The 27,070-nt window shown below is 46.7% G+C and overlaps 1 protein-coding gene across 13 annotated transcripts in view; it reads left to right on the forward strand.

Moving 5' to 3' along the window:
• Positions 1-27,070, forward strand: part of GCNT1 (glucosaminyl (N-acetyl) transferase 1) — a 211,208-nt gene that overhangs the window by 51,215 nt on the left and 132,923 nt on the right. For 12 of the 13 annotated variants that reach the window (XM_029616304.1, XM_029616279.1, XM_029616361.1 and 9 more), the window contains one exon: positions 1,452-3,665. The exons of the other annotated variant lie outside the window; for it this stretch is intronic. In XM_029616304.1, the coding sequence (XP_029472164.1) occupies positions 1,597-2,877 (1,281 nt within the window). In that variant the 5' untranslated portion in view covers positions 1,452-1,596 and the 3' untranslated portion in view covers positions 2,878-3,665. Of the gene's footprint in view, positions 1-1,451; positions 3,666-27,070 lie in introns of those variants that run through there. 13 annotated transcript variants of the gene reach the window in all.

The following is a 27,070-nucleotide window of genomic DNA, read 5'->3' on the forward strand; positions in this document are numbered from 1 at the left end:
TCGGATATTATAGCGCCGGATTTAACACTACCTTTTCTATTGGTGCTATGGGGGCGATAAGAGTGCAGTGAGGCCACAACCACGGTGGGCGAAAAATGCATAGCTGCTATGCGGCTAGCTGCACACTTTCACCCCCCACCCCCTTTTTTTCTTTGCGGATCATCATTCCACTATGGGGCGGATTCTAAAAGGGTTTCGTGCACTGTGAACCTATTTTGCATAGGCCCAGCACACGCGTATATCCTGGGGGTTTGTGGAAGGGGACGGGGGCGGGACAGAGGACTCCGGCACAGCGGCCGTGCCAGGGGATCGCGCACTGGGGGTTGGCCGGCACGTGTAACTTACAAAATAAAGGTAAGGGGGGATTTAGGTAGGGCTGGAGGGAGCGGGTTAGAAGAAGCGAGGGAAAGGTGGGGGGGCCGAAAGAAAGTTCCTTCCGAGGAAAGCCATCAGGGCTCCCCTAGGGCTCGGCGCGAGCATGTTATAAAATCGGGCGTCTATTTGGGCTCACTGGTTTAAAAATCTGGCCCTATATTTATAGCGGAATGACGAATCTAGGCCTCAAGTATTTTTTTTTAGCTGGAAAAGAGGTCTGGAAATGATCTTTGACTGACTGGGTAGTCCATTACTGTGATGGTCAGTTTTATGGACATCTTCTACTTATCTATCTTTTTCTGCCCAGTAAATGTTTCCAGTCATGTCTGCAGCACCAATAAACTCTACTTTTGTTGTCAGGTTTTTTTGGGGTTTTTTTTTAAGTAAAAGATAGGGCAGTTCAACTTTATGAAGCTCGATCATAAATCTCAGTCCAGTGGCTGATTTTGTTGTTGATCATGTAGTAGTCTGTGATGAAAATTATATTTTAAAAGTCTAAAGCCATCGGATTGAAAATATATGCAGTAAGAAGGGGAAAAAGTGAGAGAATGATTCATGTTTTATTGTCCCAAGCTTTATATATACTTTTGACATTATATCATGCTTTAAATCATAAGAGAGCCCCTAACATTTTGGGATAAATGGAAGCATTTCACTATACATAGATGCCAGAGAACTTGGGGATCTCATTAGCTGAGACATGTTAAAACAACCTGAATTTATTTTTCCCACTTCTGATCAAATGAAGTGATTTTTCCCTGAATCAGAGGTTTGGATTTTTTAAAATTCTATTTTGTCTAATACTCTAGCTTTTTGTCTCTGATGTATGTTTAAATTGCACCATACTGCTGTTTGTGTTCTGTTTTTTAAGTGATGACTAGCAGGTGGTTTACTTTTTTGCTTATTTTCCATTTATAAGTACATGGAGCAAAAAGATACAGATTTCAATAAAAATAATGGTGAAAAAAATGTCTTATTAACAAGACATGGATGAAAAAATTCTGTGTAGTTCATGTACATGGCTTGTCATGTGGCTAGACTTTTTTTTTTAATCTTTTCTTCTTTCCTTTCTCTAGGTTTTCTTTCATGCTTCTCACAACATGTAGGATGGTATTGCTAAATGCAAACTGAGTACTTGGAAGGCCTTTCTTGAAGGGTTGCAAGAGGTCATTGTACATCAAGGAAATTCTTTAATAAATTTGAGGAGCTGTGCTATCTGAAATGCTGAAAATAAAACTTCACCATTGCAAAGTGAAACGGTGCAAGTTTCTTCTGGCTGCTGTATTAACTCTAGTAACACTTTCAGCATTCAAGCTTCATCAGAAACAAACAATATTAGACCACAGACACTTAGACCTGAGAGTAGGTCCTCACAGTTCTGTTAACTGCACCAAGATTTTAAGAGGCGATACAGAGGAAATCCAAAAGGCAAAACTTGAGTTGTTAACAGTAAAATTTAGGAAACGCTCTCATCTGACAACAGATGACTATATTAATATGACAAAAGATTGTGATTATTTCACGAATGAACGCAGGTACATCATGGAGCCACTCACCAAAGAAGAAGAGGAGTTTCCTATTGCATATTCAGTAGTGGTGCATCACAAAATTGATATGTTTGAGAGACTTCTACGGTCAATCTATGTACCTCAGAATTACTATTGTATTCATGTTGACAAGAAATCTCCAGAATCCTTCTTGGCTGGAGTTCGAGGAATTGTGTCCTGCTTTGACAATGTTTTTATTGCCAGCCAGTTGGAGAATGTGGTGTATGCATCGTGGAGTAGGGTACAGGCTGACCTCAACTGTATGAAAGATCTTGTTAGGAGGAGCGCATCTTGGAAATATTTGATCAATCTCTGTGGTATGGACTTCCCCGTTAAAACTAACCAAGAAATAGTAGAGAAGCTGAAAACTTTGAAAGGTGAAAACAGCTTGGAAACTGAGAAAATGCCCTCATACAAAGAGGTGAGGTGGAAAAAGCATCATGAAATTGTGGATGGCAGCGTGAAAAACATGGAAATCGACAAGAACAATCCGCCTATTCAGATCCCCATCTTCTCAGGCAGTGCTTATTTTGTTATTAATAGGAGATTTGTTGAATATGTCCTGGAAAACAGCATCATCTTAAAATTTATTGAATGGGCTAAGGACACCTATAGCCCTGATGAATTCCTATGGGCAACTATCCAAAGAATCCCTGAAGTCCCTAGCTCGGTTCCTACCAGTGAAAAATATGATGTTTCTGACATGAATTCTGTTGCCCGGTTTGTGAAGTGGGCATATTTTGAAGGAGATGTGTCCAAGGGAGCACCTTACCCACCATGTACTGGACTCCATGTCCGATCCGTCTGTGTCTTTGGAGCAGGAGATTTGAACTGGATATTGCAAAAACACCACTTTTTTGCCAATAAATTTGATACAGATGTTGATGCCTTTGCAATTCAGTGCCTGGAGGAGCACTTGAGAGACAAAGCATTACATTGGCAGACATTTGTCTGACATTTATTGCCCTGTGTGCACTAATAACTGTATTTACTGATAAAACTGTCATACAGCCAAGGTTTTGTTTTTTTAAAGCAATCCAACAAGAGACCATGTGCCTCATCTCCAGTAGTGGGAAAATATTTATAAAAACTTCAGCTCCAACCAGAACTTTTAGAAGCTAAGGCAAAAACATTTTTTCCATTATAATTTATATATATATATTTTTTTTTTTGCTTTATTTTGTAGTTTTTGTGCTTTTTACTTATTTTATTGTGGAGACTTTGTGTGTGTTTGCTGCTTTCCTTCCCTCCCTCTTATTCCAGTTCTTTGTATGCAGTGCCCTCCCTTTATCCCCCGCCCCCTTAGGTATGTTCCTTATTCCATATATCCTCACCTTTTGACCTTCACAGGCCACAGCAGTGTGGACTCTGCTGAACCAGAACCACACCTGCCCTTGTCTGAGACCTTAAAGCTGGTGTTCTGCCAGCAGAAGCCGGGAATGAAATTTTAGTTGGCTGCCCTAGATTTCTCAACCCCTGGCTCATCACATATTTAATTTAACTACTGCATCTTTTTGCAGAGGGGACAGTGAGATGAATTCATTTTTATTTGTATTTCTGTATTACATGTCTGATTGGCTGAAAGTGTTGAGGAAAAATGCCTAAGAGGCCAGTCACATTCCAGGAAACGTTTCTGGAAGATGTTGGCCAGTCAAATTAACCTGTTTGTAAATGATGATCTGTCTAAAGGTGGTAATCAAGCTATCCAGAATGGACCTTTTTGCTTGCATGGCTATTTGCTTTTAGAAGTGCTCTAATTTTATGCCTCTGTTGATTGAGGTACAAAGGTATGTAGCTGGGTTATGTTAGAGGCCAGTGGCACTCAGGGACTCTGTACAGCTCAAATGCTTTAAGAAAAACATTAAATAGAAATTTACAGACATTGAAAAATGACACTTTATATAAAGCTGTTGCTCTCTATATCAAAAATGTTGCAGTCATCTTACTTTGCAGATCTAACCATATACTGGAGGTTTTGTTGATTAAAAACAAGTTCAAATTTTGTTGACTAATTTACCGGGAACACCTTAAGTTTATTAAAAAATTAAAAAAGAAAAAAGTCTGAGACTTTTTACTCCTCAAACCTTTAAAGTCGTTCATGTATTTTTTTGGTATGTCTTCAATGTTTTGGGATTTGTTTTTTTTTTACCAGAAGCCAATTGTTTTAACCTAGTAAATGAGCTTTATTTATTTTTTAATTTTAGCTTTATTAACATTTTAAATCTTATAACAAAGATTTAATTGTAGTTTTTTGTTTTGTTTTTACTTTTTTCTGCTTGGGCTATTCAGACTACCTTTCTGTGAAGAGACGTGAGCCTTTGGGTTGGTTCAACACTTTGTGCCAGTTGACATTTATTTTCCTTCTCTGGTTGCCTTATATACGTCCCTTCTATGACATTTCTAGTACCAGCAAGCTACAGAAGCAACTGTAAGCTTGGATTTAGTTTATTCTGTTTGCTGTAGATTAATTGCAAAATAGTGTTTGATTTTTGTTTGGGTTTTTTTGCTTTTTTTTCCTTGGACCCTTTTTAGGCTTTATGCAATCACTGTCTGTGTATGTCCCCTTAATAACTTGTTTGGTGTCTTCTCCATATCATATTTTCAGGACCTGGAGATTTCAACCTCAGGAGTGGGATAGGGTTGGGAGAGGTTTCAGATCTGTGCAGACTGTAGATGAGCACATGTGCATGGCCTTTTAGTTCTAAATGAAACTTTTTGTATAGAACACAAATGCCTGAATAAAAACTACATTAAATTTTTATATCTAAAACTGTTTCCTAAAAAAAAAAAATTCCTTCCATGAAGGATATTAAAAAAAAGCTTAATAGAACTAGATTCTCTGCCAAGGCAACCTAATTAGTGGAAAATGTTCTAGCTTCTGAGAAAATAGATTTAATAGAGTTCACTGTTTTAAGTCAATTGTATAAAATATGATTACATTGAAAGCTTTCATTTTTTCTTTCTCCAAATATCAAATGCATTGTGTGCTTTATGCAGTATGAGTTAAATCTTTTTTTTTTCATCTCTCTAATGTCATGGTTTACACTCTTGCTATCTATATAATATATTCATCTCTAAATTTTGATGACATTTTATACCTTTACCAACTTGTCCTGCCTACTCATGACACCAGACATTTTGAATGTGCATAAATTAAACTTGCATGGATTGACTCAGGCAAGGCCGGCTTTAAGGTTCTGGCACCTGTAGACAGAACTGAAGAATGGTAGAGTCTGGGGAAAGTGGGTAGTTCCTCCTTGAGAAACTGAAGAGGGGGAGGGGCTAGAAGGCCACAGTAATGTCACTTTTGAATCAGTGCCGTTGCATTTATTTATTTTAAAATACTTGTATACCGCACCCTCCAAAGTTTGGGGTAATTTACAATAAAAACATACATAAAGTTAAGATAAAATAACAAACGTAATAGCATTAATGTAAAATGAGCATAGCTAAAATAGCAAAAGAAAATAAATACAAATTAATCTTTAAAAGGGAGGAAGAGGCATGAAAGATGAAACTAAGAAAAGAAGTGGAGAATGTAGAGAGGAAGTAAAGGAAAGTCAGAGTGAGTTGAAAGAAATGTTTTTTCTGGGAAGGCACAGTTGAATAGGTGAGTTTTTAGTGCCTTTTTGAATTCCGACTTTTAGCTGATCCCAAGGATCTGTGCAGGGAGGGAATTCCAGATGATGGGGCCTGCTATGGAAAAAGATTGTTCATGGGTGGGTGGTTGCTAAGCTAGTGGATTTTGGAGAGGGTATCTGTAGGAGCATTTGGTTCCTGCACCGTAAGACACGAGCGGGAGTATTTAAATGCAAAGTGGAAGGCAACCAGCAATTTTTGTTAAGGATTAAGTTGTGAATAATGGTGAGTAGTTTGTAATGAATGTGCCAGCTGATGGGTAACCTAGGTATTTGGTGCCCTAGACTAGGGGCCCCTAACCTTTCAATGAACACGGACCCCTTTGCAGCTTCAAAAACTTTCATGGCCCCCTTCCCCTCCCTACACACACACACACACACACTTTTTTCACTTTTGCATGCTGTAACAGAAATAATGATAATGCATCCCAGAATCATTCATAATGTACAAAACTTTGACCTAAATTGAATTTGTAGAGAGGATAATTTCCAAAGCTATTTAAAAATTGCTCTCAGAACTGGAATGCCCACAACCTTCATCTTCCAATCTGGCTGCAAGGGCAATATGGAAACAAGTTTTTGTTTTTTTTTTGTTTCTGTTTTTAAAGTTATAGGTTGGCAAATTGGGATAGCCTGACTGAAAATCTGCCCTGGTACACACAATCTGCAGTGTAATTTTCAAAGGGAAACTGCCCATGGAGGGAAAGCCAGTACTTTTTGTTAGTCTGCACCTGCTTCAATGCAGATGAAAAGCAAAGTCCATGCATGAAAGTATGCACGAGGATTTCAAAATGCAATGTCTGCATGTACTTTCCCTCCCTCAGTCTAGCCCTGCTCCTCCTCCCCCCCCCCCCCCCTTTTTTTGCAGGTTCAAGTTATCATGCTGTTCATAATGCAGGCAATTTTACACTCAGTGGAAGGGAATAACAATTCTCAAAGGGCCTTTTTACATGGATAAATAGGTGTTTACCCATATAAATGGTTTGAAACTCTATCTTCCCTGAAAATCGACCTCCTAGCCGGCCGTGTGGAGCGAGGTTTTCGGGGCAATAATAGATCCTGCTATCACTCTCCTAGCCTGTGGCAGCAGTTCAGCTAATCATAAGTAGCAGCAGCCCACTCATTTTCTCCCTAGCTAAACTTTTCTTGTATCCCTTCTGGAGGGGGACCCCTAGGGTGGTCTCACGGACCCACAATTGGAAACCACTGATCTAGCAGTTGCAGCATTTCGATGTTCTACAGGTTTTCTAAAAACGAATTCTTTTTTAAAAGAAATACTTTTGCTCTTGGGCCCCTTTTTATTTCTTAGTGTAAAAATTGGCTGACTGTTGACTGATAACTATACAACTGTTGAAAGTATGATGCAATCTTTTGTCAATTGTTTAAAGCAACATCATATTATACCATCAATATTTGCCGTAGCCTGTTAGTTTAATGAATAATGAGACCCCATATATATTATGGCAGGGTACTAGTGGATTAGTCCCTAGATGCCAATAATTCAATAGTGCGGTGATATGCTCTGCGTGCACCGTCTCAAAATTATAATCATAGGTCTCACTAGATGATCACGGTACCGACAATGTCTTGTCAGTTACAAAGTGTCATAGGCAGTAGAAAGGATAAACACTTATCGTAGCATGGTTTGCAGTCAAGGACTTGGTGCTGGCGTATTGGCCCGACACGGCTCGTGTTTCTGGGGAACCTTCTTCAGGGGCCGCAGTGTGCCAGTGCTGCAATGTGATAAAACAGAGTTAATGCATCCCGTGTTCAGGACAACTGAATTCAAGCTATTAACTGCCATGACTTACTATTTTCCAGACTGCCAGTTTCTTCTGCTACTTGGCTGCAGCGATATTTTGGCAGCAGGATCCGCCATTTTGAAGTGCTAATTATATACCTACCGCTGTGGGCGGGAACAAGTAATAAATGACGTCATACCAATTTAGCTAGAGCAGGAACTAAATGAGCGATGCCCATTCAACTGAGTCATTGAGACCAAAGGGTGTTGCGGACCTTAAAGTGAAAATCCACCACTGTTCCCGGATGTTAAGTACTTGTTTAATATCTCCTCCGCGTGGATTGGGTAAAATTTGTTCAAGGATGGTCCATCGTAATTGATCAAAAGTGTGGCCAGTTGCAATGCAGTGATTTACCATTGGCGCTTCCAGGTTCTCTGTGTTTAAGCGGCTGCGATGTTCAAAAAGCCGCGTTTTGATTTTTCTACTCGTGCGTCCAACATAAGTTAATTGGCAGGGACATTCTATAAGATATACCACGAACGTGGAATTACAAGATGTCTCTGAATTTTTATGATAGATGTAACCTGTGCGTGGATGTTTCCATGAAGATCCCTCTATGGTGATCGAACACATTTCACAGTTGCCACAGCACCGATGGCTGCCTTGCTGTGTTGTCGAGTTCTGCAAAGTGACAGCTGCGTGCACAACCGAATCCTTTAGATTCTTGCTGCGTTGGTATGCAAAGAGTGGATGTTCTGAAAAAATGTGATGCAATTGCAAAATATGCCAGTGTTTTTTTATACTTTGATTGATTAAATAAGATTTATCCGTGTGTGTGAGTACACAGATGTCAGTTGTAACAGGAGGCCGTGTTTTGTACTGCAACAGGGCTGTCCTAGGTGAATGCCATGCCCTTTTAAACGCTTTGTATACTGCACTATAGGGGTATCCTCTGGAAAAAAACCTTTCCGCCAGTATACCTGCTTGTAGTTTGAAGTCTCTATCCGATGAACACAAACGTCTGAGTCTGAAAAATTGACTGACCGGAAGACCTTGTTTAAATGCTCTTGGGTGAAAGCTATGGTATCTAAGTAAATTGTTTCTTTCAGTTTCCTTACGATGAATGGAAGTGTGTAATTGCTGATTCTGAACAGTAATTGATATATCCAAAAATGAAATATGTGTTTTACTGTACTGTGTAGTAAATTGTAGGTCCTGGTCCACTGTATTTACCCAAATGATGAATTCTTGAAGCAATGCCAAATCTTGGTCCCAGAAGATGAGGAGATCGTCTATATAACGGATCCAGAGTGAGATAGCATTAAACCAGCCCGAACTGTAGATATGTAATCTTTCAAGTCTGTCCATGACTAGATTGGCAATCGAGGGGGCTGCCGACGACCCCATTGCGATGCCATGGATTTGGAGATAAAATTGGGTGTTGAAAGAAAAATAGTTATTTTGAATAACTAGTTTAGCTATTTCAAATACAAACCAGAAAGGAATTCTGGAGCCTTCCATATTATTTTTCAAAGTTTCTTCAATGGTGAGTAAGGCTGTAGAATGAGACACATTGGTGTATAATGAGATGACATCCATCGTGACTAGAATTGTAGGATCTGGTAAAGTTGAATAATCTGCCAACTTGCTGATACGGTGCTCAAAGATGTTAGTTTAAAAAAAATTGTTGCTCACTCAAAAAAAATTTTGCGCACACACCTTGGAGCGAACATTGAGTGGGAGGGGTTCTTATATGATCAAAAGTTCTGTTTTATTTAAAAGGAAACATAGTTAATATAAATTTGAGGTTTTTTATGCTTTACATGTTAACCTTTTGACCTACAGTAAATAAGATTAACATGTCGCAAATTAATATTTTTAAGTATTAAGTTGCCTGTAGCACATTAATGTTAGAAGGAATGTGAGCTTTCTGAAAGGGTACTAGATAATGTTACTGTACATGTTTTATAATATGGGCAGCCAGGACATCACTTGCTCACATCCGCCCTTTTACAAATCAGTGACCACACAGGACCATTGTTTGGGTTAACAGGGCTGCAGCTTTAATAAACACCAGGGAGGCCCGAGCCTCGCAAATAACATACACCATTTCCAAATAACAAATACCCTGACCATCCGCTGCTTCCTCAGCAAGACGGTCAGCAGCAGCCACACAGCTCCTCCCTCCAGCCCTTCCATAGAGTTCAGACCCCCGCCCCCTCCCAGCAAGAAGCCAACCCGGTGGACCCCCGCCACCAACCAGCAAGGAGCCAGGCCAATGGACCCTCGCCACCTCCCAGCAAGGAGCCCGTACCCAAAAACTGCCCCAGTTGTCAACCATCACAAAATTGTAGCAGGTAACCATCTTAACAGATAACATAAATAAGCTGTAGCGGCTCGGGCCATCCGCAACAACTCCCCCCCCCCCTGCTGCGACAAACGATCCCACAATACAACCACAAAAGAAGGGCGGGAGGGAGGGAAAAGACCTGCCGACTGCCAAGGCGCCCCGAGCAACTGCCGGCGGTGAGCTCCTTCAGCGCCCCCTCCTACCCATTGCTGACCTCATGCTGGCTGGCCTATCACGGCCAGCCAGCATTGGGTTAACAGGGCCGCAGCTTTAATAAACACCAGGGAAGCCCGAGCCTCGCAAATAACATACACCATTTCCAAATAACAAATACACTGACCATCCGCTGCTTCCTCAGCAAGACGGTCAGCACCAGCCACACAGTTTGTCCCTCCAGCCCTTACACAGAGTTCAAACCCCCGACACCTCCCAGAAAGGAGCCGTACTCGACAATTGCCCTAGTTGTCAACCATAACAAAATTGTAGCAGGTAACCATCTTAACAGATAACAAATATAAGCTGTAGCGGCTCGGGCCATCTGCCATAGACACGGGTATCCAATATCCCGTGACCCCCAAAGTTGCAGCCCTAGCTACAGAGGAAACAGTTCCTCCAAGACCTCCTGGATCGAATTTAGGAAAAGATCCATACTGATAAAAGACAGATGAACCCCATCCATCCCATGACCACTCATACTGTATACGCCGGCCCCCCCCCAAGTGCACCAGCCATGAGCCAATCTGTTGGTTAGCCTTGGCCCTACTCCGGCGCCAGATCACCCTCTCCGATTCAGCAGGCCTTGCTATAATATCTGACCAATAAAGGACAGTGGTAGGCAACAGGATAGACACCAGCATCATGTCCTTCTGGACCATGCTGATGAACTACCGCCCGGACATTTTTCCCCAATCATTGCCCCCCAGATGTATCACCGCCGCCTGCGGCTGACCAAGCCGCTCCCGTCCCTGCTGCACACAAGAAATCAACTCATCCCACACCATCTCCCGACGCCCCAACCAATACACCCGAACCCCCCCTGCGAAGCAAGTCCAAATGAGGTCCATAAGGTCGTCCACAGGTGTGTCTATGAGCCCAATAGGTGTATGAGTTGCCCAATGATCCAAACGGACTTTCCAGCAGGTTCCGCACCTGAAAAGAAACAAGAATTAGGTACTGCTCACAATTGCCAAGGCCCAGGACGGATGTATCCCTGGTATGCATCGGACCGCCACCTACCAATCCTCTGGATCACCTCTTTGGGCAACCCGGCAGATGCCGCCAAGGTTGCCGCCCCGATCCGAAAGGAGTGGGTGCCGAACGTCCAGCCCCACCGCTGCCAACGTCGAACGAAAGACCATCTCAAACTGGTACTTCATCAATGGTCGCCAATCCACATGCACCAGAAATTGAGCGGACCCCGGAATGCGACACTGACAATAGCGTACCGGGCTGTCCACCGGACAAGAATGCAAACCAGGAACCGCGTGCAGTATGACCACCAACCTCTTGCTCTGTTGATCAGTCTTGGACCGCAGAATACATATAGCAACCGACTGGCTAGTAACCAACACGTGCTTCGCTAGGATCCCGGGAAACTCCACACTGGTAACTGACCAGGCAACAAGTTCACTGACCCTGAAGGCACCGAAAAAGGCGAAAACAAACACTGCCCGAAAAAGAACAGTTTCATATTGCGATGAGCAGATGCCCGGCAGGGAGTCCCAGAGCAGCAACAAAATATCAGCTGTGATCGGCAGGCACTTGTCAACGCCCCGCCCTGCCTCTCTGTCCCAACCGACCAATAGCTGTCAAATCAAAAACCACCCCACCGGAAAACCCCATCCGTGGGCACTCATGAAGAAGGAGAACCTGAAAAGCTGCCTAATCACCACAGCCTTAGAGCGACCCTCCAACCTGGCCTGCTCAATAAAACGCACAAGCAAGACATCCGAAACAGGACCCCCCTCCCATCCCGCAGAAGACAAAGCCACCACTTTACAGCCCTGCCACATAACTTGTCCACTTGGGGGGGCTAATGAAGCCCGCTGCAGCTTCCAGGCTTCGGGGAACCAAATCTCCAAAGGAAAGACTGCACCGAAGCTCCACAGGGTTCCAACTCCGGGGCGAGCTCTCGGAACAACTCCCACTTGAAACGAGAGAGTCGGCCACGTCATTAGCAACTCCCGGCACGTGACAGTCACGTTCAACGACATACAATGCATAATCAGCTCCCGCAATAACTCAGATACCAAAAGGCACCTTGCCGCCCTCTTGTTGATCACCTCCACTACGCACATGTTGTCGCATCAGAACACGACCCTCTTACCCCGCAACCGTGGACCCCAGATGTGTAATGCCACCACGATCGGAAACAACTTAAAAAAACGTGATGTGTGTTTTTGACCCCAGATACCACCCATGCCTCTGACCAACTTGGGGCGCACCATGATCCCTGAAAATAAGCCCCAAAACCCACTGCCCTGGCCGTGTCGATGAACAGATCCAGGTCATAAGTGGACAGGGAATCAGATTGCCAAAACGCCGATCCATTGAAGTTGATTAAAAACTTGTCCCAGACATGCAAATCCTCACAAAGCGGCACAGTCACCCGAACCTGATGATGGCGCTTCTGAACACCGGACATGGCATGCAACAATTTCCGCAGAAATACCCGACCCATAGGGATTACCTGGCATGCAAAATTAATTCAACAGGCATTAATTCAACAGGCATGGACATTGTTTGTTTAAAAATACAATCCTAGAGGCGCAGTCCATATGAATTCCGCGCATTAAGAAAGGTGGAAGGAAGGAAAAACGATTACCATCATGGTTAAAAGGTGAGGTGAAAGAGGCTATTTTAGCCAAAAAAAAATCCTTCAAAAACTGGAAGAAGGATCCATCTGAAGAAAATAGGATAAAACATAAGCATTGTCAAGCTAAGTGTAAAACATTGATAAGACAGGCAAAGAGAGAATTTGAAATGAAATTGGCCATAGAGGCAAAAACTCATAATAAAAACTTTTTAAAATATATCCAAAGCAAGAAACCTGTGAGGGAGTCGGTTGGACCATTAGATGACAGAGGGGTTAAAGGGGCTCTTAGGGAAGATAAGGCCATTGCAGAAAGACTAAATTAATTCTTTGCCTCCGTGTTTACAAATGAGGATGTTGGGGAGATACCAGTTCCGGAGATGGTTTTCAGGGGTGATGAGTCAGACGAACTGAACGAAATCACTGTGAACCTGGAAGATGTAGTAGGCCAGATTGACAAACTAAAGAGTAGCAAATCACCTGGACCAGATGGTATGCATCCTAGGGTCCTGAAGGAACTAAAAAATGAAATTTCTGATCTATTAGTTAAAATTTGTAACCTATCATTAAAATCATCCATTGTACCTGAAGACTGGAGGGTGGCCAATGTAACCCCAATATTTAAAAAAGGCTCCAGGGGTGATCCAGGTAACTATAGACCAGTGAGCCTGACTTCAGTGCCGGGAAAAATAGTGAAAACTATTCTCAAGAACAAAATTGTAAAGCATATAGAAAGACATGATTTAATGGAACATAGTCAACATGGATTTACCCAAGGGAAGTCTTGCCTAACAAATCTGCTTCATTTTTTTGAAGGGGTTAATAAACATGTGGATAAAGGTGAACCGGTAGATGTAGTGTATTTGGATTTTCAGAAGGCATTTGACAAAGTCCCTCATGAGAGGCTTCTACGAAAAGTAAAAAGTCATGGGATAGGAGGCGATGTCCTTTCATGGATTACAAACTGGTTAAAAGACAGGAAACAAAGAGTAGGATTAAATAATCAATTTTCTCAGTGGAAAAGGGTAAACAGTGGAGTGCCTCAGGGATCTGTACTTGGACCGGTGCTTTTCAATATATATATAAATGATCTGGAAAGGAATATGATGAGTGAGGTTATCAAATTTGCAGATGATACAAAATTATTCAGAGTAGTTAAATCACAAGCAGACTGTGATACATTGCAGGAGGACCTTGCAAGACTTGAAGATTGGGCATCCAAATGGCAGATGAAATTTAATGTGGACAAGTGCAAGGTGTTGCATATAGGGAAAAATAACTGTTGCTGTAGTTACACGATGTTAGGTTCCATATTAGGAGCTACCACCCAGGAAAAAGATCTAGGCATCATAGTGGATAATACTTTAAAATCGTCAGCTCAGTGTGCTGCAGCAGTCAAAAAAGCAAATAGAATGTTAGGAATTATTAGGAAGGGAATGGTTAATAGAACGGAAAATGTCATAATGCCTCTATATTGCTCCATGGTGAGACCACACCTTGAATACTGTGTACAATTCTGGCCGCCGCATCTCAAAAAAGATATAGTTGCGATGGAGAAGGTACAGAGAAGGGCAACCAAAATGATAAAGGGGATGGAATAGCTTCCCTATGAGGAAAGGCTGAAGAGATTAGGGCTGTTCAGCTTGGAGAAGAGACAGCTGAGGGGGGATATGATAGAGGTCTTTAAGATCATGAGAGGTCTTGAACGAGTAGATGTGACTCGGTTATTTACACTTTCGAATAATAGAAGGACTAGGGGGCATTCCATGAAGTTAGCAAGTAGCACATTTAAGACTAATCGGAGAAAATTCTTTTTCACTCAACGCACAATAAAGCTCTGGAATTTGTTGCCAGAGGAGGTGGTTAGTGCAGTTAGTGTAGCTGGGTTCAAAAAAGGTTTGGATAAGTTCTTGGAGGAGAAGTCCATTAATGGCTATTAATCAATTTTATTTAGGGAATAGCCACTGCTATTAATTGCATCAGTAGCATGGGATCTTCTTAGTGTTTGGGTAATTGCCAGGTTCTTGTGGCCTGGTTTTGGCCTCTGTTGGAAACATGATGCTGGGCTTGATGGACTCTTGGTCTGACCCAGCATGGCAATTTCTTATGTTCTTAAGGCTGCCCACCAATAATTGCAACTCCAGAAGGGACAGCTTAGATAGACACAATGCCCTCCGCACCAAATCCCGCAACAGATTCATCTTGTCTGCTGGTAAGCGCGACACCAGTGCGACTGAATCTACCTCAATGCCCAGGAAAACCAACTTTGTACACGGACCTTCCGTTTTGCTGGACGCCAAAGGAATCCCAAAGTTGCCGGAGACCTCCTGGAAGCAGCGCAACAGATTCCCGCAATCGTCAGTGCCCGTTTTGCCAACGAGCAAAAAATCGTCCAGGTAATGCACAATGTGTTGCGACCTGGAAAGACTCCCCACTACCCAATGTAGGAAAGAACTAAATACCTCAAAATATGTGCACGCGATAGAACAACACATCGGCATACATTTGTCAAAATAAAATGCCTGATTGAATCAAAAACCCAGCAAGCGAAAGCTCTCCAGATGCACCAACAACAGCCGAAACGCTGACTCTATGTCTGCCTTGGCCATGGATGCACCCAGACCACAACGCTTGACCACGCGCACGGCTGAATCAAGAGGCATACCGGACAACGCACAACTCCCTGGGGATACAGTCGTTCACGGAAGCACCCTCCGCGAACGAAAGATTATGAATCAACCGGTACTTCTCTGCCTCACTTTTTGGGACTGCCAACGGGGACAACACCAGATCCGGAAATGGAGGAGACTCAAAAGGACCGGCAATCCAACCCAAGTCAATCGGACTGAAACTTGTCACCTATCACCGTAAGTAACCGTTTAACCGATGGACAATTTACCCCACCCTTCACCCCCCACCGGACCCCGCCCCAAACACGGGATCGGAAAACCTGCTGTAAAACAGTTTATCAGTAACGAAGCCGCCACTCCCACCGGGTAACTCCACAACCATGGAAGCAGCGCCGCTATCCTGATGGGAGTAACCGCCCTAACTGCTAACTCACCTGGACCTTTGGGACCGGGAGCAGCTCCGGGTCCATCGCCCTGTTTGACACACTGAGAGGTGGGGTGGCCCGCTCCACAAGTGGCACACGCGTGCCGAAACTTACAGGTGGGGAAGATACACGAGGCTGTATTGAACCACCAGCAGACATCACTAACCGCCGACCCCGACTTGCCCGCGCCACTCACGGGGAACCCCTGCCGAAAAGGCCGATTAAGTCCAGCTCCCTGAGGCACCCTGGAACCCAAACCGCTTGCATGCGCCTTGGAGGACATCTGAGTCAACCAAAGTCCCACATCCTGAGTGCCCCAGGACATGAACTTGTTTTCCTCCATGCGGTCCTGAAAACGCTCATCGTAGTTCAACCTCGACCAACCCTGATACGTCTTGCTCGCAGCCAGAATCGCATCCACGTACGCTAACTAGGGCCCATATTGTGTCGGGGCCCGATGACGCTGGCCAAACGCAAAAAGGACCGCATCCAATTATGGACGTTCCGGACCACCTTCTGCTGGGTTCCAGGAAGGTGGTCACTTTTCTTACGCTTCTTCTCCTGTCTCTTCTCTCTGCAACCCTCCAAAAGCTGGAAGATATCGATGAATTTTCAGGATGAATCTTCTTGCAAAGGGCTCTCGGCACCTCCTCCCCCAATTCGGATAAAGCAACCAGCGCCGGCATGCCCCTATCGGCCTCCTTGACCTTGGGACCCTGCACAGTTGACCCCACCGAGTCAGATAAAGTAGATGCTGAAGAAGACAACTAGGAAGAAGTAGACTCCAACGAACTGGACCGTGCCAGCTTCTTCTTTGACTTGGACTTCTTGCGCTCCGTGTTCTTGACCTTGTCGGTCAAAACATCCCCTGTGTCGGCTCTCCTTTCGTCCATCTGCAAGTCAGGCTCCCCTGCCTTCCCCCTTGCGCCTACCCTAGGAAAAAAGACAAACTCACCCTGCAGGGGCCTCTCCGCCGATGCCAAACCTGGTATCTCCGCTCGAGCCGCCGGAGCCTGCAACTCGGCTGTGGCTGCTGTGTTCCTCCACTCCTCGTGACGCAATGAGCTCGGCTCCTCCCAGGCCCCCGACACCAACTCCTCCTGGGCGGAGACAAAAGCAGGCACAGAAGGAGGCACAGCCCCTGGAGCAAGGCCCTGCACTCTGGCCACCCCCGTACCCTGGGTTGCCTACGAACTCCACACCCAGCCCCCCTTCCAGACCCACGCCAATCACCTGCAGCAGGACACCCTGCTCATGGCAATCCCGCCCAGCGACCCCCCCCCCCCCCCCCCCCCCCCCCCCCCTTCCCACGAACCAACCTACACCTGTGTCCCTGCCTGAAGAAGGAAACCTTCCTGGAGCAGGGAGGGGCAAACCATCCCCCGACGCAGCTTGCGAAGGCCAAGCAGCCTCCCTCCATCCGTGCCCTCCCCCCTGGGACCTTCCGCGGTCAAGGCCTCGCGAGCCAGGGATTGCTTCTCTTCCTGCCAAAATGCTGGGAACCTTCTGCCCGTTCCCGACCAAGCAACCCCCTGCCTGCTGTCGCCGACCCCCCCCCCCCCCCCCACCTCGCCTGGACCCCACAAAGAATCAGCCCCAGACCAGCGTTGCTGTCTCTCCTGCTTCCTCCACCCCGGCAACTGCACCACAGAGAGAGGCACCTCCGGGCCCGATCTATCCCCGAAGTCAGCCAACGTGAGGCCTGGGAACCCTGCCGAGCCCCCCCACCTCCCTGCCGGCCGCCTCCCCTGCCGACTCAACAACCCTACGCCCCGCACCCCCCCCCGCCCGCCACGTGCATGTGACCTAGAGCGAGACCCCCGCAGGACCCTCCCCCACCCCGCACCACGTGCTGTCGCAGCAAGCCTTAGGGCCTCCCCCTCCGATGCCCGAAGGCACCATCATCGCAGAGGGCCTGGACTGCCCTCTATACCCATCCCTGAGCAGTACAGGCCGCACTCACCCACTCGGCCTCAGCCTCCTGTCGCCCTGCACTGTCACCAGCTCCGCTCGTGCCGCCTCGATGACGTCCCCGGGCACGCAAGCTACTTCCTCGGACGCCCGAACTCCGCAGCTGACAGACACCGCTGCTCCCCTGCCGCGCCCCCCAAACCGGACACAGTCGACCCGCGAGAGTCCAGGCTGTCCTCCACTGCCCCCCCCCCCCCCCCGTGTGCAAACAACATTTTTTTTGTTTTGTTTTTTTAAAGAAAAGCCCTGGAACCGACCCACGAAAACAAAAGACCCGCCGGCTGCCAAGCCGCCCCCAAGCAATTGCGCTGGTGGCGCGCTTCTTCAGAGCCCCTTTCTACCCATTGCTGACCTCAGGCTGGCTGGCCTATCACAGCCAGCCAGCACCACATCAGCTCCCTACGACTGCCCAATCCCGGGCCATCTAGCCTGGAGCCTAACCACTCCCCCTCAACTCTTTGCCTCCAACCCCCCCCCCCCTCCCCACTAGCCACCGTGGACTCGGTCCTGCTCCCTGAGTGTGCCTGGGCCCATATTACCTTGGCCGACTGGACACTAGGTCCAGTCGACCCTCCATTGTGTGAATTATTTCAGTGAACTGAAATGTTCAAATTTTACAATGAAATCCATATGTGACCCACCTAGTCAATGAAGAGCAACTCCTACACGGTTGTCATTTGATGGCATTAGTTGAGCATAATATGCCAGCAGTTCAGCTATATTGTACTATTGAATTATAAATACACATCAAAAGTTATTTTATCTTGGATACTAAATAAGCAGTTCTGAAACTGGAAGAAGAAAAGTGTGTGTTTGTGTGTGTGTGTAACAGTGAAAGAATATGCCATTTCAAACAGAGTGGTTCCTGTAGTAGTGACTTTTCATGGATTAGTTTATTTTGGTTTAGCAAGAAGGAAGGGATAACTCATTTCAGGTGGGGAAGCCCACAGTTAACTTGGCGGGATCCCGAGATACCTTCCCTCCCCCGAATGTGGGGAGGGGGAGGGAGTGCACAGTGACATCATCAGGGTGGGAAGCCAGAGTCAACTATCACGTTTATCGCGAGAACTCTGACCCATATCCTTTTTCCAGGTGCCTGGCACACTCTTTGTCCACCTGGCACCCACATTGTTCAGCCCTCCCCCCTTTGCTGCAGTACATGTCAGGACTGCATAGTTCAGCAGCAAACAGAATCGAGTGGCTCAGCGGTGGAGTTCACCTCCACGAGCAGGAGCAGCTGGAGAATCAGCACGTCGTCCTGTGGCCAGACAGACAGACCAGCACAGTAAGCTTTGGTGCCAGAAGTCTGCAGAGTTGGACTTCCCTTCCCCCCCCCCCCCCCCCCCCATCAGCAGGAGCCAGGCATCAGAGGCCTTTTCGGGAGTAGACAGACTTAGTCTGCCAGCCAGTTCTTTCGGGCACGATTAGCATGTCAAGGGGAAGAGGTCAACCGAGGTGGGGAGCAGACAATGGAGTAGGCCAGTGGGGAGACAAGGCAGATCGAGGTGACCACAGCAGACGGGTGCTATGAATCGCATGCGGGAGGCGATGCTGTTGACAGGAGGTCAGGCGGCCAGAACACGCGAAGGCTGCAGGAGCATGAAGCTGAGACAAGATACGAACAACTGGCGGTGCAGGAGGATGAATCAGCGATCACTCAGCCAAAGGAGAAAGAGGCAGCAGTGGCTCAGGGAGAAAGCTAATTGAGATGTGCAGCAGCAGCGGTCAGTGATTGTAGGGAAGGCCGTGGGGACACTGGGCATCATCTGCAAGGTGGGGCTTACTGCCAGGCAAGTGTCCCAGCTCATTGGCCATTATGGCCTCAGGTTCGAGCTGCACAGCAAGGTCAAGTTAAGCTGGCTCCCACATACAGAGCCCAGGTCATGAGCTCTGCGAGTGGGGCAACATGGCTCCTAGTCATTCCCAGCGCCACCCATCTTTCTGCAAGGATACCCACAGATGTGTCCCCCATGGTGGGGGGCCAACAGCAGCTTGGCACAGCGAGATGAGACCCTATACAGCAGTGGCGGAGACTTCTTCAACAACAGGGGGCGGCACCGGGATGGCGAGCCCTTCAAATCAGCAGGAGGTGCCTCAGAAGACGAATGAACCCTCGGCAACTGTGCAGTCTGAGAGTGAAGCAGCAACGGATGAGCCAGCGGGTTGTCAAGTCCCGCACGTTGATAAAATAAGGAGGTAGGCGATCTAAAAAAGCCGTGAGGGAAACACCAAAAAAAATAGATGCCTAAAAATGTCCGTTGAAACGGAGAGAAGGAGACTGACGTGCTGCCTGTCACTACGCGAAAGACTGGTCATTTGTGGATTAGTGTGCCTATCAGATTTGGAGTCAACAACAATTACAGTGATATTCACTGTTGACATTACACTCCGTGTGGAAGTCCACAGTACATTATCAATTTCTACACTTCAATTATACTCTTCCAGAAAAAAATGTTATAGTAATAAGATCATTTACATACGCTTAACAGATTATTTCACACAGCCCCTGAGGCAGCCCCCGCGAGGGGGGCGAAACTCGGCCTGAGTCGGGCATATTGTGAATTGGACCTGTAAGTTTCCTTAATAAAGTTTTTCAATGGACATTTTTAGGCATCTATTTTTTTTTTGGTGTTTCCCTCAAGTCTCGCACGTGACAGAGCAGAGGGTGAGCACATCGTCCAGTGCAGACACGGGGACGTCCGGAGCTACAAGTGGAGTCCAGTCGGAGAGTGAGTGAGCACCGTCCTCATAAGGGGACGGGAAGAAGAAAAGTAAGAAAAAGGAGTAGGAGCAGTTCGAGTACAGGGACCTCTGGCAACAGCTCTGATTCGAGTTCCTCACCAGACAACAGTCCTACTTGGCCTGCCACAATCCTCTGGAGGCAAGCAATGCACCTTTAGCTCTTACACTCTCCCACAGTTGGGACAATGGGACAAGTTAGTATCTAAGGCCCTGAGTAGCAAGATAAGAAAGAGGGAATACATAGATATTTTTAGAATTTTAGAGGGCCGATGGAAGGCAGCTGAGAAAAGGAAAGGGAAGAAGAGAGATGAGGCTGGTGGGCGGAGGGGGCAAGGCAAAGATTTTACAAAATATAATTAACTGGATAAGGGCTTTCCTGAGCATTGGTGTGGTGGGACAGGATGACCCCTGGCAGTACGCCCCTATGCTCAGTTATGCAGATACTATTTTGTAAGCTTATCGGGAATACCAGGGATGGGCTTGGTTAAATTACAATAAGAAGTTCAGGGATAAGATGGAGGAAAATCGATTTATGTCCTGGGGGACACAAGATGTAGGACTGTGGTTAAGGCAGATGCCCAACAAGGCTGCGGATGCAGGAGCGTCTATTAAATTGGGGTGGTCGCATAGTGGCTCTGTAGCATCGAGTGGCAGTCAAATAGGTGGAAAATGGAAACAGTAAGGTATGCTGGCATTTCAACAAATCCAGCTGCACCTTCCAAGAGTGTAAATTCAAACATGTCTGTTCTGTGTGTGCGGCTTCACACCCCACATCCAATTGCATGAAGAAGGGAACAGGGAGCGCGGGGGGGGGGGGGGAGTTTTGGGAAAGGAAAGTGACAGTTTTGGCAGGGCTCCCATACCGGTTCGATTATCTGTCATCGAGAAATGGTTGGCAATTTACCCTAGATGCAGGGATGCACAGAGATTAAGGGCAGGTTTCCAATGCGGTTTCATTATACCCTTCCAGGGAAAAATTAGGAACACATTTTCTGCCAACGCTCCTTCCTCAGCCCAACACGCGAACATAGTGCAGCAAAAACTGAACACGGAGACTGAAATGGGCAGAATGGCTGGTCCATTTACGGACCCCTCCATTCGAGGCAATGATGATATATCCTTTGGCGTTTGTGCCGAAGAAGGAGCCAGGTGCGTTCAGACTGATTCAAAACTTATCCCACTCCCCAGGAGAGTCAGTGAATGATAACTTGCCGGAGGAGGAATGTTCAGTCCAGTACACTTCATTTGATTCTGCGATTAGTCTAATGAGGCAGTGTGGCAAGGTGGCTTTGATGGCGAAATCAGAAATCAAATCTGCATTTAGCCTACTCCTAGTACACCCTAGAAGTTTCCCTATCCTGGTTTTTTTTTGTTTCGGGGTCTATACTATTTTGATAATGTAGTACACTACCTTGACAATTTTTTATTCATAGGCCCAGCAGGCATAGATACCTGTACTCGCATGCTGCTAACATTCCAGAACATGGCCGACGAGTTTGGGGTCCCGTTAACACATGAGAAGATGAAGGGGCCAGCCACAGTGATCTCCTCTTTGGGCATTGAGCTGGATACGGAGGCAGTGGTATTGAGATTGCCACCCGATAAGTTGCACAAGCTCCAGACCGTGCTTAGGCAGGTCTTATCAAGCAAGGAGGTTACTCTGCATGGCAACCAATCTATAATAGGAAGTCTGAATTTTGCATGCCGAGTGATTCCCATGGGGAGGACATTCCTTAGGCGCCTAGCAGACATTACGAGAGGGGTAGTGCGGCCCCATCACCGCATCAGAATTTCTGGGCCTATGAAGGAGGACATATCGATGTGGCTAGGCTTTCTAGACAAATTTAACAGTGTTTCCATATAGCAAGAGGACACAGTATCAAGTTGGGATCTCGCTATACATACTGATGCTTCGGTTGGTTGGGGGGTTTGGAGCATACTGCCAAGGTGCCTGGTGTGCAGCGCCATGGCTCAGTGGCTGGTTCAAGAATAGCCTGGTAAGGAACATCACCTTTCTCGAGCTATTCCCAATCCTTGTGGCATTGACAGTGTGGGGGCCCAAGCTCCACAACAAAAGAATAGTCATTTGGTGTGACTTACCAGGCCGTGGTGCTAGTTCTCAGCAACCAGGTGCCGCAATGTTCCCGGGTGTCAGCCCTACCAAGGGAGGTGACATGAGGTTGAATACAACCATTAGGGCAAAGCAAATTCCGGGTATTAGCAACGGAATAGCCGATTTCCCTCTCCCGCGCTAAGTGGGATCTTTCGCCTATAGGTTCCAGAGGCAGACTAAGGAGGAGTCCCAGTCCCGGACCGTTTATGGCAGATTGGAATGCTACCACATGGGAACTCTTGAGGGGGGGGTGGGCGTCTATTGCTCCTGTGACTTGGAAAGCTTATTGCAGGGGCTTCAGGAGGGTGCAGGAATTTTTATGGAGTCAAAGATGGATCACAGGATCGGTAGAAGGCAAACTCATCATTAAACCCGCCTCGTTTGCCCAGGAAATGAACTTATCGAGAGGAGCAACGGTTAACCAGTTAACAGGCTTCACATTCTTCATGAAAGCGCAGGGGCGCAGGGATCCACTTGAAACTTTATGGTTAAAAAGATGGTGGGTTGGGGTAGAAAGGCAGAGGTGAGCGGGGATAAGAGACTACCAATGACACATGAAGTATTGGTTCTCTTATGGCACGCATTGCCACAGGTGTGCACATCTGAATTTGAAACAGGGTTAGTTAGGGCTGCATTTTGTACAGCAGTTTTTGCAGCCTTGCAAGTGAGTGAATTGGTGGCCGCATCCAAAAAGGACATGGGACTGAATGGTATAGTAGTGGGGAACGTCCGGGCACAGGGCCAGAACATCAGTATAATAGTTCACTGATCAAAAACTGATCAACTGGCAAGAGGGGTAAAGGTCTGACTAATACAGGTTGTAGCACAAGTAATATATCCCGTCAAAAATCGTAATCATTATTTGTGGGCAAGGCCCGCCGGTGGCACGCATCTGCTAGTCCATGCAGACGGGGTTCCTTTGACTAAGTTTGTTTGCTGCCGTTCTTCACAGGGCTTTGATCCGACAGAATATGGTACGCACTCTTTTAGGCCTGGAGTGGCCACAGGTGCTGCCCGGGCAGGTTTGACCTGACACCATCCGTAGGCTTGGCTGTTTGGAGGTCTTCAGCGGTCAACTTGAATGTTAGGCCGGAATTGTGCCAGTCTGGCCCTACCCATTAATTTGTTCCTTTGCAGGTCCTTGGCTAGGACAGAGGATAGTATGGGTGGTGGGACACTGCTTCATCCATTGGACTGCCAGGCAGGCACAGGAGAAGGCGTATGGTACACATTTTGGATCTTGCCTTGCACGGCGTCCGCCTGCTATGGATGGGAAAGTGAGGAATGCGGTGGAAGCAATTGCTACCCGAAGTCCGACGCAAATTGCACACTTTTCAGAGACCAGATATCTTAGTTATTCACTTAGGGTGTAACGACCTCTGCGAGTGCTCATGCAAACAGCTGATTGATATGATAAAGAGGGACTTAACAGTGTTAAGAGAAATGACTCCCATGGCCTCGTTGATATGGTCGGACATCATACCTTGCATCAGGTGCCGGGATCTGAAACTATAGGGAAGGGATAGGATGAAAGTGAATAGGCAGATAGGGTTATGGGTACAGAAGATGGGGAGAGGGGGCCATCAAATAAGGCATGAGTGGGCGGATGATCTATGTGAGAGTTTAAACCAGTTGGATAAGATACATTTATCCAGAGTAGGGTATGACCTATTTAATAACTATCTCCAGGAGGCATTGGAGCAAGTGTTGGGAATTTTAAGGTGTTGCAGGCCGCAGTAGTGGTGTGGGGGACTGGGACAAGTAAGGTACTATCCCAGGCCTCTGGCGGGGATACCCAAGTTGTTAGGCCAAGGGGGAGTGGATGACAGGGTGTGGTCGAACTTCAGGAGCTATGGGACAGTGTGGTATGTAAAGTGGGTGTGACCTACCCAGATATAATGGCCCCCTTGCTTGGATGAACGGCGGGAAGCCGGAAGATTGTGATGGTCTTGCTTGACATGGCGGATGCTGGTACAACGCCTGGACTCAGGGCTTGTAGTCTTCACCAGCAACTCTAGTACCTCTAGAGTTGTTTATATGTTAACAGTTGTTTAAAGCTGCGGCCTGTTTTCCCAAACTGAGTGTCTCAGTGTTTGATTCATGAAGGGTTTTGGGGACCGTGGTGAGGAGGCGGGGATGAGAGGAGCGGAAGCGAAGGTGCGAGCTGCCAATGTTAGGTAAATGAGATCTAATTCTCCCTAGTCTTGAGTCTGTTTGACCTTCAGTACTATGTTCAGCAAATCTGGTTACAGATTCATGTGCTGCCTTTTTTTTTTTTTTTTTAGTTTGTAACCCAGATCAAGGGGATGTGTTAAAACTGCCTGCCCAACACATGCATTCTTTTTTTTTCTATCCATTTAATACATTTTCCTTATCTTTTTGTTTTAAGATCTGATATAGTAAGTGCTGAGACTGCCTCAGAGAAATACATTCATTCTGAATTTGCTGCTTAAAAACACTTTGATCTGAATTTGTCCAAATTTGGGCCTTAGAAAATTAGCCAGGGAGAAAGGTTGTGCATTATGTTTGGCGGCCCTCAAAAGGGTCATGCAAACCGCTGCATTCGTCCCCATCGCTGACCCACGCTGCCGAGGACCTCCAGTCACTGCATGCTGCTGCGGCCTTCCCATAGGTGCACATGCGCACTGTGGCAGGAAACCCTGAGCAGCCCCTCCATGTGATGTCAGCCTTTTGTCCTGTATAAGCTAAGGCCCCGCAGCAGTTTCTCACCTCAGCAACTGGTCTTCTAATCCTGAAGTAGTGCGTGTTGCTCCTGCATGTTGATTCCTGATTCTTGTCTGCATTCCTCTGCCTTGTCTCATCTATCCTTGCCTCGTCCAGCCTCACCTTCTCTTATCCATCCTATCCAGTCTCTTTAGTGAGTCTCATCCACCCTTGGCCTGACTTTCCAGATCTGATCCCTTGCCCCAACCTTACTAACTGTCCTGTCTGACTCAGCTTGCTGCCTGCCCAAACCCTGGTCTGCTCTCAGACTTCTGTTATCTTTGCTGCCCTAGGGACCCGCCTAAGTCCTGCTGGCCACCAGAACCCAAGGATTCAACTTGCAGGGAAGACAGTTGGTAAAGGTGAAGCTCCTGACTGACCTACTACAGGGCAAGTTTGTCAGAGGTCTGCGTAAGAATCGAGGATTCACCCTCGAAGCTATGTCGTCTATGCCATATCACCAAGGACTCACACACCTGCCACCCTTCACCTATTGCTGAGGCCATGAGCTTGGTGGACTTGCCTCTGGCTTCTGGCACAACAGCTCTAGCAGTAGCAATAGCTTAATACTATGGCCAGATATCTTCAGGGTATTGCGACCTGGCTGCTCTAGCACCCATCTTGCGGCCTGCTACTCCCACAGTCCACCTGCCTCCACCTCCAAGGTGCAATGGAAATCCATTAAAATGTAGAGGCTTCCTTAACTAATATCTGATGCATTTCAAGTTACAGACACCCTTGTTTCCAACTAACAGAGACAAAGTGACTTACATTCTTTCTTTGTTGGGCGGTACAGCGCTGGCTTGGGCCTCACCCCTTTGGGAAAAGGATGATCCACTCCTGGGATGCTTCCTGCAGGAATTCCAGCAAATATTTAATAAGCCTGGTACCACGGCTTCCAAGGCATCTGAACTGGTACGGATTTGGCAAGGCTCCCAGTCTGTGGTGGAGTACACAGTACACTTTCACACCTCAGCCTCTGAACATCAATGGGGCAGTGACAGCCCGATTGTGATTTTCCAGCAAGGACTATTGGACTGCATTAAAGATGAGCTGGCTGCCCGAGACCTGCCGGACACCTTGGATTAGCCTAGCCACCCTGCTAAACGTGAGGTTCCAGGAATGGGTCAAAGGGAGAGGTTTGGCCTTGTCCCAAATTTCCAGCGTCCTTTAACCTCCTGCTCTCCTCCAGAGCTGGAAGCCTTGCAGGTGCATCACTTCAAGCTATCAGCAGAAGAGAAGCAGAGATGCTGTAACCTGAACCTGTGCTCATACTACTCTGCATCTCGACATTTTGCAAGCACTGCCCGAATAAGCCAGCAAACTGAAGGACCTAGGCCTAGTGGGAGAGGCCACCCTAGGTCATCCTTACTTCTCTCCACAGCTGTTGGTACCAGTACATTTATCCTTTGGGGATATTCTTGCTAAACTCTCCTTTCTGGATACTGGCACTGGGGGCAGCTTTATCATGAGGCTTTCGTCCAACCCTACTGGTGCATACTGAAGATTTCCTTGGCCACCCCACTCTTGATCTCCTCTGTTTATAGAGAACTTTTACGTGAACATGTTACAAGAGCCACAGTACCACTGACCATGCAAACAGGGTCCTGAATGGGGAGCAAATCAGTCTGTACATGTTGCTCAAGGCAATCAATGCAATTATCTTGGGTCTGCCATGGTTCATGCTACATCAGCCCCACATTGATTGGACCATATTGCAAATTGTCAGATGGGGTCCCAGTTGTCATGCGCAATGCCTTGCCAAAGCTGTGCGGTGCCTGTGATTTGGACAGTTACTTCTGAACATGTGGGTTTGCCACCACAATATACTGAATTCGCAGATGTTTTTAGCAAATAACAAGCGGAGCTACTGCCGCCTCATCGTTCCTACAATTGTGCCCATAGACTTGGTTCCCGGCAAGGTTCCACCCCAAGGCAGAGTATATCTGCTTTCTGCTCCCAATACAGAGTATATTAAAGAGATCGTGGACAGGGGCTTCA

This window comes from Rhinatrema bivittatum, chromosome 1 (genome assembly GCF_901001135.1).
Source record: "Rhinatrema bivittatum chromosome 1, aRhiBiv1.1, whole genome shotgun sequence".
NCBI classification, from domain to species: Eukaryota; Metazoa; Chordata; class Amphibia; order Gymnophiona; family Rhinatrematidae; genus Rhinatrema; species Rhinatrema bivittatum.